Genomic DNA, 18873 nt, shown 5'->3' with positions numbered 1-18873 from the left:
GGGGAAGGGAAACAGAACACGCCCAGCCGCCCTGTTTAGGGTGACCTGCTCCCTCCTCCTGCAGGGAGCACGGGAGGACCCCTTGCAAGGGCGTGCTGAGGATTTTGGACGATATCTGCATAATAAAATCGCTCAGATCTGGGATGGTCTGGATGCGGATTGGGTAGATTCGGGCGGGATGACGGAGGTAGTTCTTGATGACGTTATCTGGGAAGAGTTCGACGCTGTGGCTCCCGAGGACATGGACAGGATATTGGGAAGGCTTAACATGACCACATGTTTATTGGACCCGTGTCCCTCCTGGTTGGTACTGGCCACCCGGGAGGTTACACGAGGCTGGCTTCAGGGAATTGTCAACGCGTCTTTGATGGAGGGTGTCTTCCCCACTGCCTTAAAAGAGGCGGTGGTGAGGCCCCTCCTCAAGAAGCCCTCCCTGGATCCAGCTGCTTTAGAGAATTATCGTCCCGTCTCCAACCTTCATTTTGTGGCGAAGGTTGTTGAGAGTGTGGTGGCGCAACAGCTCCCCCGGTACCTGGATGAAACTATCTTGACCCATTCCAGTCCAGCTTTTGGCCTGGGTACAGCACGGAGACGGCATTGGTCACGTTGGTAGATGATCTCTGGAGGGCCCGGGACAGGGGTTGTTCCTCTGCCCTGGTCCTATTAGATCTTTCAGCGGCTTTTGATACCATCGTCCATGGTATCTTGCTGCAACGGCTGGAGGGGTTGGGAGTGGGGGGCACCATTTTTCGGTGGTTCTCCTCCTACCTTTCTGACCGGTCGCAGACGGTGTTGGCAGGGGAGCAGAGTTCGACCGCGAGGCACCTCATGTGTGGGGTGCCACAGGGGTCGGTTCTCTCGCCTCTCCTGTTCAACATCTACATGAAGCCGCTGGGTGAGATCATCCGTGGTTTTGGGGTGCGATGTCATCTGTACACTGATGATACACAGCTGTACATTTCCACCCCTAACTACCCCAACGAAGCCGTTGAAGTGATGTCCCGGTGTCTGGAGGCTGTTCGGGTCTGGATGGGGAAAAACAGGCTTCGACTCAACCCTTCCAGGACTGAGTGGCTGTGGATGCCGGCATCCCGGTACAGTCAGCTGACTCCATCGCTGACTGTTGGGGGCCAGTCATTGGCCCCCATGGAAAGGGTTCGCAATCTAGGCGTCCTCCTGGATGTACGGCTGTCTTTAGAAGAACATATGATGGCCGTCGCCAGGGGAGCTTTCTATCAGGTTTGCCTGATACGCCAGTTGCGCCCCTTCCTAGACCGGGATTCCTTATGCACGGTCACTCATACCCTCGTCACTTCCCGCCTGGATTACTGCAACGCTCTCTACATGGGGCTCCCCTTGAAGAGCACCCGGAGGCTCCAACTGGTCCAGAATGCGGCTGCACGGGTAGTAGAGGGAGCAACTCGAGGCTCCCATGTAACACCTCTCCTGCGCAAGCTACACTTGTTGCGGTGGTCTTCCGGATGCAATTCAAGGTGCTGGTTACCACCTTTAAAGCGCTCCATGGCATAGGACCGGGTTATTTACGGGACTGCCTGCTGCTACCAATTGCCTCTCATCGACCAGTGCGCTCCTATAGGGAGGGTCTCCTCATGGTGCTGTCGGTCAGACAATGTCGACTGGCGACCCCCAAGGGAGGGGCCTTCTCTGTGGGGGCTCCTGCCCTCTGGAACGAGCTGCCTCCAGGGTACATCAAATCCCTGACCTCCGGACCTTTCGCCGCGAGCTGAAGACACTTTTGTTTCATCGCGCAGGGCTGGCCTAATAGTTTTAATGGGGGTTTTTATTAGGGTTTTTATTAGAGTTTTTAGTCTCTCTTAGCCAAACTGAATTTAGTTTTTAAAATGTTTTTAATGTTTGTATTTTTGTTTTTACCTGGCTGTAAACCGCCCTGAGTCCTTCGGGAGAAGGGCGGTATATAAATCAAATAAATAAATAAATAAATGCTCTACTAAGAAGGCCAATAACCTGGAATCTACATACATACAATACATAGTGTTACTATTCCATTTTGAAGTAAGCAACTTTTGTGCTAAGTACATAAAAGTATGAAACAGGAATTGAAAGGAATTACCTCATAAAGCAAGAGGAAAAAAAAATCTTTCCAAGTGTAATTTATACCAAGTTTTTCACTGTATCCTTCAAATCTTTTTATACTTGCAAACCATGTCTGCTTCTACCACCTCCAAAGATTCAAAGTTCTTTTTGTTCCTTAAGTTTCTTTTTGAGGTTCTCAACACCATCTATTAGGAAATTTCTGTTAAGACATTTCCTAACAGTGAGAACAATCTAACCACTTTTTTTTTAAGTCTTCCCCTTTATAATACAATCTGCAGTCAGTCTGTCCATATGACCAAACCATTTCAAAATACTTCTTTCAAACTGACAATTCAGTTTTATATTCAACCCATATTCACTCCACCTCTGTTCATTCTTGACTCTATCATTTCTTAGGTAAGCATTGGATATTTGGCAGCTCAGCATACTCCTGGCTAATATTTAAGTGGTGGTTCACTAAGACTCCTAGATCCCACTCACATACTACTGATAAGCCAGGAATCATCTATCCTGTACCTATACATTTGGTTTTTCTTGGCTATGTGCAGGATCTTATTTTTTTCACTACTGAGCTGCATCTTGTTGGATAGGGTCCAATGTTCAAGTCTATCAAGAACTTTCTCAACCTTGAATCTATGTTCCAAAGTGTTCACAATTGCCCCCAGCTAAGTGTCATCAGCAACTTTGATGGGTTTCCCTTCTATCCCCTCATCTAAATCATTTTTGAAGATATTGAAAAGCACAGGGTCCAAGACAGAACTTTGAGGTACCTCTACATGACGGACATGCATTTTTATTTCCTTGGGATGTATTTGACACAATATGGGTTGCAAAATACTTCTCACCAGATCTGAATAGGAGGTGGAATGATTTTTCCAAAATGTTTTGATTTTTTCCAAAAATGTTCTCCCTAGTGCTAAAAAATGACAGCCTAAAACTCACACTTGGTAAGGCCACACTTGGAATACTGCATCCAGTTTTGGTCTGTCATGATGTAAAAAAGATGTTGAGCTGCTAGAAAGAGTGCAGAGAAGAGCAACAAAGATGATTAGGGGACTCGAGGATAAAGCATATAAAGAATGATTGCTGGAACTGGATATGTGTAGTCTGATGAAAAGAAGGACTAGGGCAATATGATAGCAATCTTCCAATATCTCAGGGGCTGCTACAAAGAAGAGGGAGTCAAGCTATTCTTCAAAGCACCTGAGGGCAGGACAAGAAGCAATGGGTGGAAACTAATGAAGGAGAAAAGCAACCTAGAACTAAAGAGAAATTATCCTGACAGTTAGAACAAATAATCACTGGGACAACTTACCTCCGGAAGTTGTAAATGCTCCAACACTGGAAGTTTTAAAGAAGAGATTGGATAGGGTTTCCTGCCTAAGCAAGGGGTTGGACTAGATGATCTCCAAGATCCCTTCCAACTCTGTTATTCTATTCTACTTCACCAGCCTGCTTCTGATTTTTTTTTCCAGACGGAAAAAGGTCGCAGTTCACCTTTAAGTGGGGCTGCCGTGCTATTGGAATGAGAAGGACTTACTTTTTGTTTTTGAAAAAGGAATTAGGTTTCGCATGGTGAAAGCGGAGAGGCAGAACCGGATCCCCAAATGCAGTTTGCCGCCCTCCATTGGAAAGGGAGGATGGCCCGGCGCCAAAAGCACAGGGCGACTCGGGAAGCAGCGCCCTTGCCTGCAGGAGGCAAACTTCTCAGCGGCCTCCCCTCCGCGATCAGAGAGGAAAGCGGAGGCAGCGTCGACGTCCGGGGGGGACTCGACACCGGCTGTTTCCCGCGACAAGGTCGCAATGGCTGACGGAGGAAAACGGCAGAGGCAGGACGAGGTTCGCCGCGGCAGTCGCTATTTTTGCACGGCGGGACGCGGGATGGAGGCCTTCCTCATCGAAGAAGTGCAGACTCGTTTGGGCGCCACTCAGGTGAGCGGCTCCGGACTCCTTAGGCCGCGCCGGGCTCGGTTGGGTAAAATAACGGCTTAGAAGCTCGCTTTGCTCGCCGCAAAATCTATACCGGGAGAGAGGCAGCGGTAGCGGTCTTGGGCTGAGGTGAAGATTGGGCCAATTGCTCATTTGTACGCTCGCTGCTTCGGAAAACCAGTTCCCGCAGTTAGCCATGTCTCTTCAAAAGTCCCACCGCGCGGTTTTGGCCTCCCCCATGTGATTCTATATACGTTTCTCGTGCTACGACGATGTTTGAACGACCACAGGTAGTCCTTAACTTAAGATCACAATTGAGTCCAATATTTCTGTCGCTAAGTGAAAAAATGTGTTAGTACTGTTAAAAGAATGAGTTTTTCCCCCATTTTACGACCTTTTTTGCCACATTTGTTAAGTGAATCACTGCAGTTGTTAATAACATGGTTATTAAGTGAATCTGGCTTCCCCACTGACTTTGCTTGTCAGAAGGTCGCAGAAGGGAATTGTGTGACCCCGGGACACTGCAACTGTCATAAATGTGAGTCAGTTGTCAAGTATCCGAATGTAAATCACGTGACCATAGGGATGCTGCAATGGTCATAACTATGAAAAATGGTCTCAAGTCACTTTTTTCAGTGCTATTGTAACTTCGGTCACTAAGCGAACTGTTGTAAGTCGAGGACTATCTGTATGTATGTTTGAACTCGTATGCACCTCCCATACCTTGTGTCACATCTTACCACAACTCACTTCAGTCTGGTGGTAGAAATCCCATTTTTAATTGCTTGTGACTTTTAGGCGGTGTTTATAATCATTTGCATTACCAGTCCACATGTGCAAAATCTGGATTCTAAAATCATGAGTTCTTCAGCTTTTAATAATTAAATGGCAGGTGTCAGGGAAAGGAACTTAGATATTCCTTTATAGTAGGCAACCTGGAATACCTTGATGTATTGCAGTTGTTGAAAGAGAAAGAGTTTTTGCTGGAATAAATGACAATAAAACAAAGTGGTCTGTGGTGTTTGTGTGGGTAAACTGCAAGTTTCTGATTATTTCAGTGAGAAGTATTGTTGCTTTCAGGGATGAAGATTTTTCTCTTGTCTGTGTAACAGCGTGCATCTATATGATAATTATAAATAATTATAAATTACAAATTTTGCCTGGAGCCAAATGATGATTTCATCTTTGTAGTGTAAAATTTACATAAGTGATCAGCATTCCTTGGTTTGTTGTCTAACCATTGACTTTAGAATAATTGTCAGTCAGAAAAACTATCTACCTTTTTAATTTTCCATTTTATGGAATTTATCACAGGATGCTTGAAAAATAAGCCAATCTGTAGCGAGTGATCATAAAAAATGTTTTTATTAAATTCATTGATTTACTGAGGGCATGAATTAGAGCTTTTTGGATGTTTATTTCTGCTGTGAATATAAGTTCAGAACTAAGTTCTGCTGAGTAACAACAGTTTTACTGCATAGGGAATATTAAAGAGAATTTCAAAAACTGTAGGGATTTCTTCATCCAGAACATTCCATAATGTGAGCCCTAATCTCACAGCAAGGCTGTTGCTTTGCATTGTGCCAGCACTCAATGTCAGATAATTCAACAGAGCTGAAGAAGCTTCTTGGATGAGAAGCAAAATGTCGTCAAAAAAAAATCAGAAAGTCCAGTTGCTTCTTGAAAAAGCACCGTTGGGACAATCATGACCTGGATGACTGAGAATCTCCATCATTTTTGGCAGCTGCAGCACACTTCTCGCCAGGGGTGAAATGTAAAATTTGTTACTACCAGTTCTGTGGGCGTGGCTTGGTGGGGGGGTAATGTGCATGGGTGGGCATGGCCAACTTTTTTTTTTACTTTTAAAAGCATTTTTCTACAACCTCTTTGGTTGTAAAAAATGCTTTTAAAAGCCTCTGATGATCAGGCAACTCAGCTGGGATCGCCAGAGGAACCTTTTAAAAGCATTTTTTCTACAACCTCTTTGGCCGAAGAGGTTGTAGAAAAAATGCTTTTAAAGGGTTCTGACGATCCCAGCTGAGTTGCCTGATCGCCAGAACCTTTTAAAAGCATTTTTTTTAAATGTAGAGCCGCGTGATTATCAGAGGCTTTTTTTTTTTACTTTTAAAAGCATTTTTTCAAAAAATGCTTTTAAAAGTAAAAAAAACACAACCTCTGATGATCGCGCGGCTAAGCTGGGCATGGGGGGAGGCAGGGATTTTTGCTACTGGTTTTCTGAACCACTTGCCGCCATCGCTACCAGATCTGGCGATCCAGTCCGAGATCATTTCACCCCTGCTGCTGGTTCATATTTAAGTGATTGACCACTAGAACTCCAAAATCCCTCTCAATGGATAAATGGAATCAGGCAAACACATGCATCCCTCTTTGCCTTTTTTCATAGTACCCAGTACATTTTATAAACAAGGTCAGTTGCTTGAATTAATTCATTAATAAGGATACTATTTTTTTAAAAATCAACTCTCAAATATGTATCCAGATTTATTTGTTATTGGTATGCATTCTCTTTCAAGGTAGAATATGTATCTGGAAAAGTTTTCTTCAGTACCAATCTTGAGCTAAGTATGTTGAAGAAACTAAAGTCAGCTGAAAGATTATTTTTGCTGCTAAAGAAATGTCCTCCACTTTCCTTCCGTGGAAATAAAGGTAACCGTCTTCTATGTTCTTCTGTTCCTCTCTTTGTTAAAAGAATGCATTATTTCTCTATTAGGTGCTTCATTCCCAACTACTTCTCAGATATGATGCTTGTTTAGTGCTTTGCAGGCAAAATAATAATGTCTAGGCTTCATTTATTAAGTTATTTATTAAGTTATGAAATTAAAATGTTGCTTGGGATTCCTTTGGATTTGTGAGCTCCAGTACAAAATCCACATCTTGAGAAAATAGTTGCTTTCTGAGGATTTTGAAAAGCAGTTATCTGAAGTTTTGGAAGAACAGAATGAAGACATTCTATTTGATAAATGAAGCATTTGATAAAGTAGACCATATCCTACTACTAGATAAAGTAGAAAAATGTGGGTTAGACAGCACCACCACCAGATGGATTCGTAACTGGCTGACTAACCGCACTCAAAGTGTAGTCCTCAATGGAACTACATTCACATGGAGGGAAGTTTGCAGTGGACTACCCCAAGGCTCTGTTTTAGGCCCAGTATTCTTCAACATCTTCATCAATGACTTGGACAAGGGGATAGATGGGGAACTCATCAAATTAGTAGATGACACCAAGCTGGCAGGAATAGCCAACACTCCAGAAGATAGGCTCAAGATACAGAAGGATCTTGACAGACTTGAACATTGGGCACTATCTAACAAAATGAAATTCAACAGTGAAAAAAGTAAGGTTCTACATTTAGGCAAAAAAACCCCAAAATGTACAAGTACCGTATGTGTGGTACCTTGCTCAATAGTAGTAACTGTGAGAGGGATCTTGGAGTCCTAGTGGACAACCATTTAGATATGAGCCAGCAGTGCGCAGCAGCTGCCAAAAAAGCCAACACAGTTCTGGGCTGCATAAACAGAGGGATAGAATCAAGATCACGTGAAGTGTTAGTGCCACTTTATAATGCCTTGGTAAGGCCACACTTAGAATATTGCATCCAGTTTTGGTCGCCACGATGTGAAAAAGATGTTGAAACTCTAGAAAGAGTGCAGAGAAGAGCAACAAAGATAATTAAGGTACTGGAGGCTAAAACATGAAGAACAGTTGTAGGAACTCGGTATGTCTAGTTTAATGAAAAGAAGGACTAGAGGAGACATGATAACAGTGTTCCAATATCTCACGGGTTGCCACAAAGAAGAGGGAGTCAAACTATTCTCCAAAGCACCTGAGGGTAAAACAAGAAGCAATGGGTGGAAACTAATCAAGGAGAGAAGCAACTTAGATCTAAGGAGAAATTTCCTGACAGTTAGAACAATTAATTAGTGGAACAACTTGCCTGCAGAAGTTGTGAATGCTCCAACACTGGAAGTTTCTAAGAAGATATTGGATAACCGTTTGTCTGAAATGGTGTAGGGTTTCCTGCCTGGGCAGGGGTTTGGACTAGAAGACCTCCAAGATCCCTTCCAACTCTGTTATTATGAAATTATTCTGAACAGATTAATACCAATTTCTTTCAACTTTAGCATCCACTAGCATTTTAGAATTAAGTGATCATTCTAATTCATGGGAGACTTATTCTCATTCAGTTTGCCCTGGATTATAGTTTAAACTGGCTTGAAAAGTTTTGCTCCACAAAAGGTTTTTTGTTGTTGTCATTTTAATTAGGAAGCATACAGGCATGCTGGTGAATTTACTAAATCTACAAAGGAAGAAGTTGGCTTGTTACATAACTGGAGCATTAAAAGTGTGGAATCTAATAAGAAATCTTATCTTTTGTTTTTAGATGTTAAGTGATATGATAAAATGTATGGACTAATAATTCACTATCATTTCAGGAAGAATAATCCAGGATGTTCAAAAACTTGTAAATGAGAATCCCAGATGTTGGCTGCATACAACTGCGGTCTGGAGAAGTCTTTATGATCAGTCGACAAAGCAACTAAACTTGTGCCAAGAATACCCCGATTCCAAAAAACAGAAATTGGAAGAAGAAAACCATATTGAAAATGAAAAGCAAAAAATGCAAATAATATTAGAGACAGATACTATTAAAAATCCAATTGAAGATCAGCAAAAATGTGATACACACGATGTTTGTAAAAACATTTTATTGCCTCAAGACAGACTTTTTCTAGAAAACACTCCTGAACTTATTCAAGACAAAACCATTATTTGCAATAGTTATTTTAGTTTCAGAGTATCATGTCGCTGTAGTGGAATACTTGCAAAATTATTTACTGCACAGGTATGTAGAATATTCATTTGAAAGCTGAAGCCCTACTAAGCTTCATGAAAACTGAAGGATAATATGCAGGGAACAAATTGATGTATTAAGAATCTAAATAAATCTCTTATAGGTGTATAGGTTAAAACGTATCCATGATATGCTGTATTTCCCAGATTTTATTCTTTTTAAACATGCTAATTCATAATGTTAATTTCCTCTCTGCAATTATATCTGTGGCAAATCTTTCAGCTACTGTTCTGTTTAGGAGAATGTTCAACTGCACAATGAAAATGGCTGCCAATTCAAAGTACATACAGTTCAGTTTACAGCTATTTTTCTTCATATTCTATTGCATGGAAAAATACATTATTACATTTAAAATAACATTAAAAAAACAGCTTACCGACCACAATTAGGACCAGCAACTGTGTCATCAAGTGCTGCAGTCATATAGTGAAACATGACTGTCACTTATAACTTCCTGCTGGCTTTCCCATTGACTACTTGTCTTGAAGCCAACTGTGAAACATGCAAATGATAATCATTACCATGGAATGCTGCAACAGTTGTAAAAGTATGATGGTTGTCAAGCACCCAAATCAGGATCATATGACCATGGGGATGCTGCAAAAGCCACAACTTTGAGGACCGGTTTTAAATCTCTCGTTTTAGTGCTGTGGTAACTTCAAAAGTAGCTGAACAAGAGGCCAGTAAATGAGGACTACCTGTACATCCATTTGAAAATGGCTAGCAAAACAGTAAATCTTCTTAATAATTGTACTGTCTGTCCAGATTATTCTGGAACTCTCAGAATATTTAATTTACTCTTTATGCATAATTCCATAATTATATTTAGTGAATGACATCAACATAGAAAAAAATAAAACTGCTTGAAGATGGAAACAAATGTGGACATTTTGTTCAAGCTAAGCAGTTGTAACTATTCTTCTATGCATTTTTTGCAATTCTTCTTAATTGTCAAAAGGAGATGGAGGACAAATTAAATTTCAGTACTGTCATTTCCTTACCCTCTGTGTGTGTGTGTGTGTGTGTGTGTGTGTGTTAGTGCGTACACATACATAAAATATAAAAATAACTTGCTAAATATTTTGCTCTGTTCTTTCAGTTTTTTTAAAGCCATTTCATAAGACAGACTGAAATAAACATAATTGAACTTGGATGGCTTGTTTTCAGTAAACATGCATAAGATGGGGGTATAAAATATGCTTTATGACTTCTATAATATTCAGCCGAACTATTTTGTTTGCTGTTTTCTATTCTAAGAATCTACGTAATATGCCACCTACCCAAATAATTCTCATGTCTGATTTGTGATTGTTTTTTCAGGAACTGGGAAAAATTATTGGAATAGCTCTTATGAAAAATTTTGGATGGAAAGCAGATCTTAGAAATCCTGATTTAGAGGTAATAATCCGACTTAAGTTGAATTGTTGGAAGCTTTGGGCTTTGCCTTCTTCAGATATCCAATGGTTTCTGAAATACGACTGGAAGTTATTTTTCATGTGTATTCTTGTTAATAAAAATGAAATCTTACGTTATACTTGTAGAATTTAGCTTCCTTATATTTTGACATCTATAAGTTCCTGTGAAAACAATCAATAGCCTATCTGTAGTGGGGATGAGTTCCAACGGGCTTAAGAGACTGAGGTATTGTTGTCTTGATTCATTGTGAACTTATTGAAAGACAACAGTCATAGTGGAGCAAGTTGTCTACCAGAATCTTTGAATCTAATCTGAAAAAATCTGAAAAAATTATAGAAATCTAAAAACATAAAGAATTACAGAAATCTAAAGACACAAAGTAAACAGTGTTCTAAAAATAAGAGATATAGATAGAATTTAAAAAGTAGCAAAACCTTAAAAATAAAATCTAGGCAATGCTTCCACATTTCCTGTAGGATCTATCATTTAATTCATTGAACTTACTTTCACTCTCCTGAATTCTACATATGCAGCAAGACTATCACAAGTAGAAAGTTTCTGCCACTTACTGTTCTTTAGATGAAAATATTTGGCCAGTATTAAGTTGGGGTTTTGTAGATTTTTCTCTTCTTCTTGGATATCTCCATCCCTTGTGTGTGCACTGATGGAAAAGCAGTGATCTTAGTTTTGTACTATGTTTTATACAGTACTCCTATATTATATTTCATATATAATACTATAATACCATATATAATACTATAATAGGTGTAATACTTGCATGCATTTAAGGATGAGTTTGCTTTTTAGAATAAATAATCCTTGAAAAAGTGACTTCATCTATTTGCAACTAATTATTGTAAATTTTCATTCACTTACAGATCTTTGTGCATCTAAATGATATTTATTCTGTGATTGGTATCCCTCTTTTCAGGTAGATGACATTATAAATTATTATTCCTCGCTTCTCTATAAATATAGACTTTTCTAATAGAAAACATGCTCCTCCAAAAAAATGGATTGGAATGGTTTTTGTTCTCATATTGTTGACTTTGCAATAAATTGATGAGAAATATTTTAGTGCAATAATTATATGTTTAAAATGGTAAAACTAGCATTCTGTGTCATATAAAAGGACAAATAACTTGGAACATGGTACTAGAAACATTTGTACATTTATATTTCCTTAGAGTACATGACATATAAACATATAGATTGGTAGAGGTGAGGACAATTGTCAACATGTGAAAAAAGCAGTAATACATATAAAATAGCATGGTAATGTAATAGTTGTGAATGCTTATATTTAGTATTATTGTTATCTTAATTTTTAGCATACCAAAATGAGAGCCTTGTGACTTTTAATGAAAAAAATATTGCCAAATTCATTTAAGATGAAATTGAAAATAATTCAATTTACTAATTAATTGTAGTTTAACAATTTCACACAGAAATTATGAGGCCAGCTGGCTTATATGTAGCTTACTTTACCTGCCTTTTTTATCATTTGTTTATAAGGTTTTTTCCCCCATGTGTATGCACAGTATCTGTTTTGGTCAATCAAATTCTAACTATTTGCACTGTGAAACAATTCCTACATATTTCCAGAATTCAGGCTATGACAAAAAGTACTTGTGGAGCCAAAACAGAGATAAAAACAGCCTTAGGAGAATATCAAAATTTGCAGAAATAAATTTTTAAAAAGGAAAAGCCCCTCCCCCGCAAAGAAGTGTTCAAAACATTGCAAATATAGATCGTATGTGCTCAGTTTCCATCTAATTCTAAGTGATAGTGTTGGAAATTAGAGATATAGAATGTGATATATTGGGGAAATGATATGAATGAAAGGAAACAATCCTGAAGAGAAGCGTGTCATTATTGACTCATTATGTTAGTATTCTAGATATGCATTTGACTGTTCTTATTTTTATTTATTTTTATTTTATTTATTTAATATGTCTATTATTTGCAGACTTCCCTTGGCAAGTCGAGCATATATTAAAACTGCTGGATTGCGATCTACCATTGCTTGGGCTATGACATCGGTTGCTGAAATCAAGGTAATGAACAAAATTACTAAGCAACTATTATGGGAATTCTATAGCAGCATTTGAAACATTTAAAGTAGATGAGAGCTGCATAGTTTGCAATTTCCTTAAATTCATTGGGGCTTAATTTCTCAATAAATATGCAAAAATGTGCAAGCAGTTGAAATCAAATTAAGTTGTCTGTTGTCTCTTGGTTTTAATCTCCATGGTGTATAAAGGGATAATTACTATAAAATTGCTATCAGGATTATTGAGATGTATGAAAAGGAAGATATATATTCAAATGTGCTGTGAAGATGAAGAAAAGAATTAATTATCAAATCTAACTTTTGCTTGCTTTATTTATAGTATATACTGTATAATTTTTCAAACCAAGGAGCAATTACGGTACCTATAACTTACAGTTAGTATTAAATTGGTTTTTCCTTCTCTTTTCAGGCTGGAGCATTTGTATTGGATCCTATGTGTGGTCTAGGTACAATACTTCTGGAAGCTGCAACTGAATGGCCTGTAAATTTTCTTATTTTAAGAAATACCATTTTTTTTTTGGTTACATTGCATTGCAAGTCCTAGTGTCCTCACAATTAAAATCAATCTCCTAAATGGTTCTTAGAAATTTTGTGGGACTTAGCTTAACATTCATTCAGTAGTTAGTATTTGTATAGCTACTGTAACTATAAGAAAACAAGTATTCTATGAACTATTGCTGTTTTATTCATAAATTTCCTAAAAAACTTCTAGGTTAGCTTAATTATTAACTTACCAGTTACCAGTAGACAAATTTAGAATTTTTGAAGTAAGAGTTTCAAACTTCATTTGAACTTACATCTCCTGAGAACTTAGACACATCTTTAGTTTTTGAGTCAGAGTCTTTTTCTGTTTTGTTTTGGTTTTTTTGTTCAAAAATAAGTGTATTACAAGTTAAAACAGGCTGAAATAACATCTAAAGATTACAGTCATAAATTAACAGATTTCTGCATGTAGGCTATAAAAATTGCTTGCTGGAAATAACAGACAAAAAAGAATCAGCTTTTCTTCCAGAATAATTAAAATAGTTTATATTTCAGTTCCCTGTTATATTTATATTATTATCTACAGATAAACATGGATGGATAACTGACTTAATATTATTTTCTTAAGTATAACATAATCTGTGTCATTTTTTTTATCAATATATAATCATTTTGAGCCAGATTAATCATTTTCTCAGTTTTTGAGATCTTTCGGCAGAAACACAATGAATGAATTAATGGCTGACCCTTTCCAATTTATGGTCCTCCTTATCTCTGGTTTCATTGATGCTATGAAAAGCAAACAAAAGTTAAACGTTTTTATTTCATGCAGCCTGTGTGATCAGATTCTATTTCTTTGGAGGTTTGTGTTATTTTGCCGTGAAAATCTCTTTGGGTTCCTTTCTCCGAAGGTGCAAAAAGCAGCTGCTTGGGAAGAAGCAGCATTTGTTTCTGACCAAATAAAATAGAGAAACAATACACAGCTTGTTTCTGGGACAGCTGACAGCATACTGGCACATCAGTAAAGTTTATATACAGTTTTTAGCCTTTGGTGTGAGTGAAATATATTTTAAATGCCCATGAGAAAGCAAGAAATATAGCTTTCATGGCTAAAAGAAATATTAGGCAGAGATACTAAATTCCTGGGTCTTTTCCAGCTTAGATTTCCTGCCTGTCAGTGATCTATTGCCTTTAAGGAAACATTGTATTTTATGAGTGTAAATAAATTAATAATATGTAAAATTTGTTCTTAATGTAATTTTTTGTTTCCTCTACAGAACGTGTATTATTTCGGATCGGATATAAGCGATTCACAGTTACAAGGAGCCTACTCAAATATTAGAGATGCAAGCCTGATAGATAAAATTGAACTATTTAAATCTTCTGTGACAAGTAAATATTAACAATTTGTGTAAATTACATGAAAAATATACAATGTATAAAATTTGATATATGTGTTGCTTTATTTTTATTGGCTTGCAAAAGTCTTCTTCATAAAACTAGAATGTAAGTAATAAACTCTCTTTTTCCCAGAATTGTTCTGTGCACTTGATTTAATATATGTGTCTTTGGAATTAAGGTTGAAAATTGATACTGGTATTCCTTCAGATAGTTAAAGAGAGTTATGATATACAAATAGTGATCAAGAGATGAACACATCCTATATTTGCCTTTGATAAGCAAGTATTTTTATGTTAACATCTCTGACTAGGTGCAGTAATGGAATAGTATACAGTATATGAGAAGTGAGGTATTGCCCAAATTCATGGCAATGAATTGTTGAATTGAATTGAAAACAAATATGAATTGTTGTCTGTCTCTATTTTGCCTAGCAGCTATTAATGCTAATTGTGAAGATGTTAATTCGAAAAGAAGATAGTTTGGTTCCAGAAATGTTTCCTGTTATTCTGTTCTGGAGAATTTTTAACAATGCTGATTGTTCTGCCTATGTGATACTTTCAGCAGCAAAATGAAGAAATACTATGTTTGTTGATTCCCTCTGTAGCCCTGTGGAAATTTGGGGGATCCTATGAAACTCAATGGAAGGAGGAATTGGCAAAAATTGAGTCCCATATAGGACAGTGTGTCTGCCCCACGTATAAATGGAAGTTCTAGAACAGGGATCAGCAACCCATGGCTCTAGAGCTGCATGTGGCTCTTTCATCCCTCTGCTGCGGCTCCCTGTTGCTGGTTGGCTCCACAATTGATAGGGTTTTCAGTTAGGACAGGTAGGGGAAAGAGGACGCCATGCTAGGAGGAGATTATGATGGGGGAACCGGACTTCTGGTTGGCTCAGAATTGAATGGGGGATTCTGGTTAGGATCTTTGTGGCTCTTTGAGTGTTTACCAACCCCTGTTCTAGAATAATAGAAGCCCAAATAGATTTGATTTTTTAGTTCCTTCTGAATGCAGAACAGAGTAACAATTAAACATTTCATTCCAAAGGGATCTGTTAAGTTATAATTCTGTCTTAGTTCAAGACCTTTTAAGTGTACTTTATCTCTGCAGGATTACCTTTTCTGTCAGAGAGCATTGATGTCATTTTGACAGACATTCCATTTGGAAAAAAGTTCAAAATAACAGAAGACATGAAGTTTCTTCCAAGAGTTTTTCAAGAACTTGAAAGGTACATGAGTCAAATTATTTGGAATTCAAGAATCAATATTAGAATGAGATTTAGTATATGATATGTAGTCACATACACATCATAACTAGATAGAAACAATGTTACTTGATGGTAATTACCTATCTTCTAATTTAAGTAATAATACTGATAAGGGAAAATATTTGTAGCTCAGAATCAAATGAGGAGTCCTTGGTGCTCTCCGAGTTTGGTTGTTTACTTACAGATGTTTCACTAATTCCTAATCAGTGATCGGAGCACTGGTGATATTACCTAGTTTGTTCATTATAGTTAAACATCTGCAAGAAAACAACCAATTCAGACCACAAAGGATCTATCATAAATAATAGTTTCAAATAGGATGAAAAAAATATAATGCTGGTAATTGCTAACAAGCTCAGAAGGGCTTGTCTGCTCTAATAATATATAGGACGCTGCTGATGCTGGCAGTGAATGAGAAGTCATAGGGTACATACTGAGAAATATATAGTAGAGTAAAGGAAATGTTCCTGACAAAGTTAATTTGATTCAGGTGGGGGAATGTTTTCAAAATAGGCTTGTTAAATTTGTACCCTATGACTATTAAGTGTTGTAAGTGTTGTACCTTGATGAAGGTATCTCTTCTTTTATATACACTGAGAGCATATGCACCAAGACAAATTCCTTGTGTGTCTAATCACACTTGGCCAATTAAAAAATCTATTATGTTCTATTCTATTCTATTCCATTCTAGTCCTTTCCCCAGGAACTTTGACTGTAGCCTTGAGTTCCCTGAGTATAGGACGCTATTCTAAACATAAGAATAGCTTATGTTTAGAACAATGTCCTATACTCAGGGAACTGAAGGGTACAGTCAAAGTTCTGTTTATGTTATGTTATTATGTTGTTTAGAACAGCTTCCAGATGTATAGTTCTTCCTCATTCTTATTGTAAAGCTTACAGTACTTTCTTGAAATCTCTTCTCTAATCTCTGCTCTGCAAGGGACAGGGGAAAACGGTCAGGCAAAAGAGAGGTTACCTACAGAAATTATTTCCCTTCCCCACAGAACAGAGAGATTGGAAAGGAAGAATAAGTACTGTGAACGTTCTGCATAGTGTGCCTGCAACTCCCAGACCTGGGCTATCAGATTACTTTCGATGTATAGAGGAGCAAACAGCTTATTCTCTTGCAATCTCTTCCTCTCCAATCTCTACTTTAAAAGGGGGAAGAAAATAGGTCAGGCACAGAATGATGTGTACTGACTAATAGCAATCACAATATTGAGGGATGCTAAGCATGTTGTAAATGGTTGTAAATTGGCTATAAAGTTATTTTTTTTTAGCATCATGGGTAACCTCAGTTATTGAATATGTGGTTAGTAAGCAAAGACTATCTCTAATGTAAATATCCCTTTGGGGTTTTGCATGCCCAGATCCATCAAAAATTCTTGTATTGGGTTCTTGTATTGGGTTGCAGTTGGCAGTCAAGACCTTACTCATTGTCACTTATATCAGCTGGATAATAATGGATATAGCAATTAAGTATAATGAAATACTGGCATGTATGGAAAAAACTGGAGTTTGTATGATGCCCAATATTAAAATCAATTTACCAAGATATTCTCTGAGAGGCTTTCTCTTGGTGTATCTTACCATATAGAAAGGTAAAGATAAAAATAGAGAGACTGTGAACTACTTACTAGATATTCTGAAAGGTTCTTATAAAATAATAAGTGTTAAACCAAGCAAGAATATATTAGTTAACTACTCTCTATTGTTTTTCAGGGTGCTTTGTTTTGGAGGGACTGTTGTACTGTTACTTAATCAAGAACTTTATAAATGTATTTCTAATGATATTGCCCATGGCTCTCGGACTGAGAGATCCATCTTGGCAGAATCTTCTACTGATTGCAGACAAAGTAATTTGATATCAGTTGAACAAGATATCAAACAAGAAAGTATTAGTTGTGGTACTGTTTCCCCCTCATCTCAAGATACAAGGGAAGAACACCTCAGTTACAAAAAGGCAGATCTTGGTTCTCTGGTGTTCATAGAATCCTTTGAAGTTAGTCTTGGCAAAACAAATGCATTCATATGCAAGTACAAGAAGATAACTTGAAGGATCTAGAAGGTAACAACTGCAAGTATGTATAAAACATGTTGATGGACTTGACAATGAGAACTGCATAGTAATCACTGCAAAAGATCCTAAGGATTATTTTAGGATCTGTAACTGAAAACACTGGGCTAAATTTGACACTGAGACATGGTTGCTAGTCCTGCTGGAAATAGACATTAATAGTGAGATAGCTTTAAGGGATGTTATTTCTCAAGCAGTCCTCAAGATAACCAACATGATGCCTCTCTCTGAAGTGGTTGATAACAGTCTTGCATCAATTCTTGGCGCTTAACACATCATCATTTTGCAATATTAGGCAAGGATTATGCTTGGTGTGTCGTAGTGCGTTGTACTCTATTGTATTATATTCTGCCTTCATGAAAATAATTGTGCAGGATCTAACTGATATTTGGGAAGATATTCAGAAGAAACTTCTGAAATAGGTTTCCTGGTTGCTAGTCCATTACTGAGCATTATTCAGATCATTGGCAATTGCTTTTCATAATCTTGTGTTATGAATTTGAGAGATGAAGATTCCCAATTAATAGACGTCCTTTTTATATTATCTGTTATTAGATTGCACTATAAGCAGATTTGTGCCTGAAAATCATAATGAAAACTGCTTCAGAAATCAGTGCTTTGTAGCAAGAAAATCCAAACTGTATTTTTAGTATTTTTCCTAGAATTGTATCGGAAGTCTCTGAAAATGCAAAACTTCAAAAAAATCACCAGAATCCAAGAAGACTAATTTTGCAACCATGCATTTCTGCACATTGAGAACATTTTGGGTGACAGGTTTATTTTTACACAACTTCATTATTTAACTAGCAATAAAAGGTACATTTATTTGTATTCAGAAGGAAGATATGCTTGATCGATTAGAAATTATATAAGTGCCTATCAGCTGTTTTAGCCATTCTGATTCAGATGCAATAACTTTGTTAGGCTTCCAATACTACATATTAATTTACCAATGAAAAGTATAACCATTTTGACTATGTAAATTGGTTCAAAATCAGGAAACTTTTTAACTAAACATTTGCATTTCTTAATTCAACGCGTGTGTAAGAATGGTAATGTAGAAAATTGATTATGTTATTCCTCCTGTTCATTTATAAATTCTAAGAATCTAAAGGAAATACTCCAATTGTTTCTGTAATGGTCATGACCTATCGTAGTCATAGTCATCAGGTATATTTGGAGCAAGTATATTTTATTATGTCAGTTATGAAGAAAGGTTTTTTGCTGATAGTATATGTCCATTTTGAGGACGGCCATTGCCATGGTTATTTTTTTG

At 37.6% G+C, this 18873-nt stretch overlaps 1 protein-coding gene across 7 annotated transcripts in view; it reads left to right on the top strand.

Moving 5' to 3' along the window:
* Positions 1 to 3620: 3620 nt before the first annotated feature.
* THUMPD2 (THUMP domain containing 2) overlaps positions 3621 to 18873 on the top strand; it is a 35225-nt gene continuing 19972 nt past the window's right edge. For 3 of the 7 annotated variants that reach the window (XM_058165063.1, XM_058165060.1, XM_058165062.1), the window contains exons 1-9: positions 3621 to 4008; positions 6540 to 6672; positions 8464 to 8873; positions 10203 to 10280; positions 11177 to 11229; positions 12268 to 12355; positions 12782 to 12853; positions 14133 to 14247; positions 15364 to 15481. In XM_058165063.1, the coding sequence (XP_058021046.1) occupies positions 3649 to 4008; positions 6540 to 6672; positions 8464 to 8873; positions 10203 to 10280; positions 11177 to 11229; positions 12268 to 12355; positions 12782 to 12853; positions 14133 to 14247; positions 15364 to 15481 (1427 nt within the window). In that variant the 5' untranslated portion in view covers positions 3621 to 3648. The other 4 variants (XM_058165059.1, XM_058165061.1, XM_058165064.1 and 1 more) reach the window with 4 other exon arrangements.

This window comes from Ahaetulla prasina, chromosome 1, assembly GCF_028640845.1.
Source record: "Ahaetulla prasina isolate Xishuangbanna chromosome 1, ASM2864084v1, whole genome shotgun sequence".
In the NCBI taxonomy this organism is placed as follows: Eukaryota; Metazoa; Chordata; class Lepidosauria; order Squamata; family Colubridae; genus Ahaetulla; species Ahaetulla prasina.
Note: the sequence above shows the minus strand (reverse complement) of the source record. Positions and strands in the feature narration are given on the sequence as shown.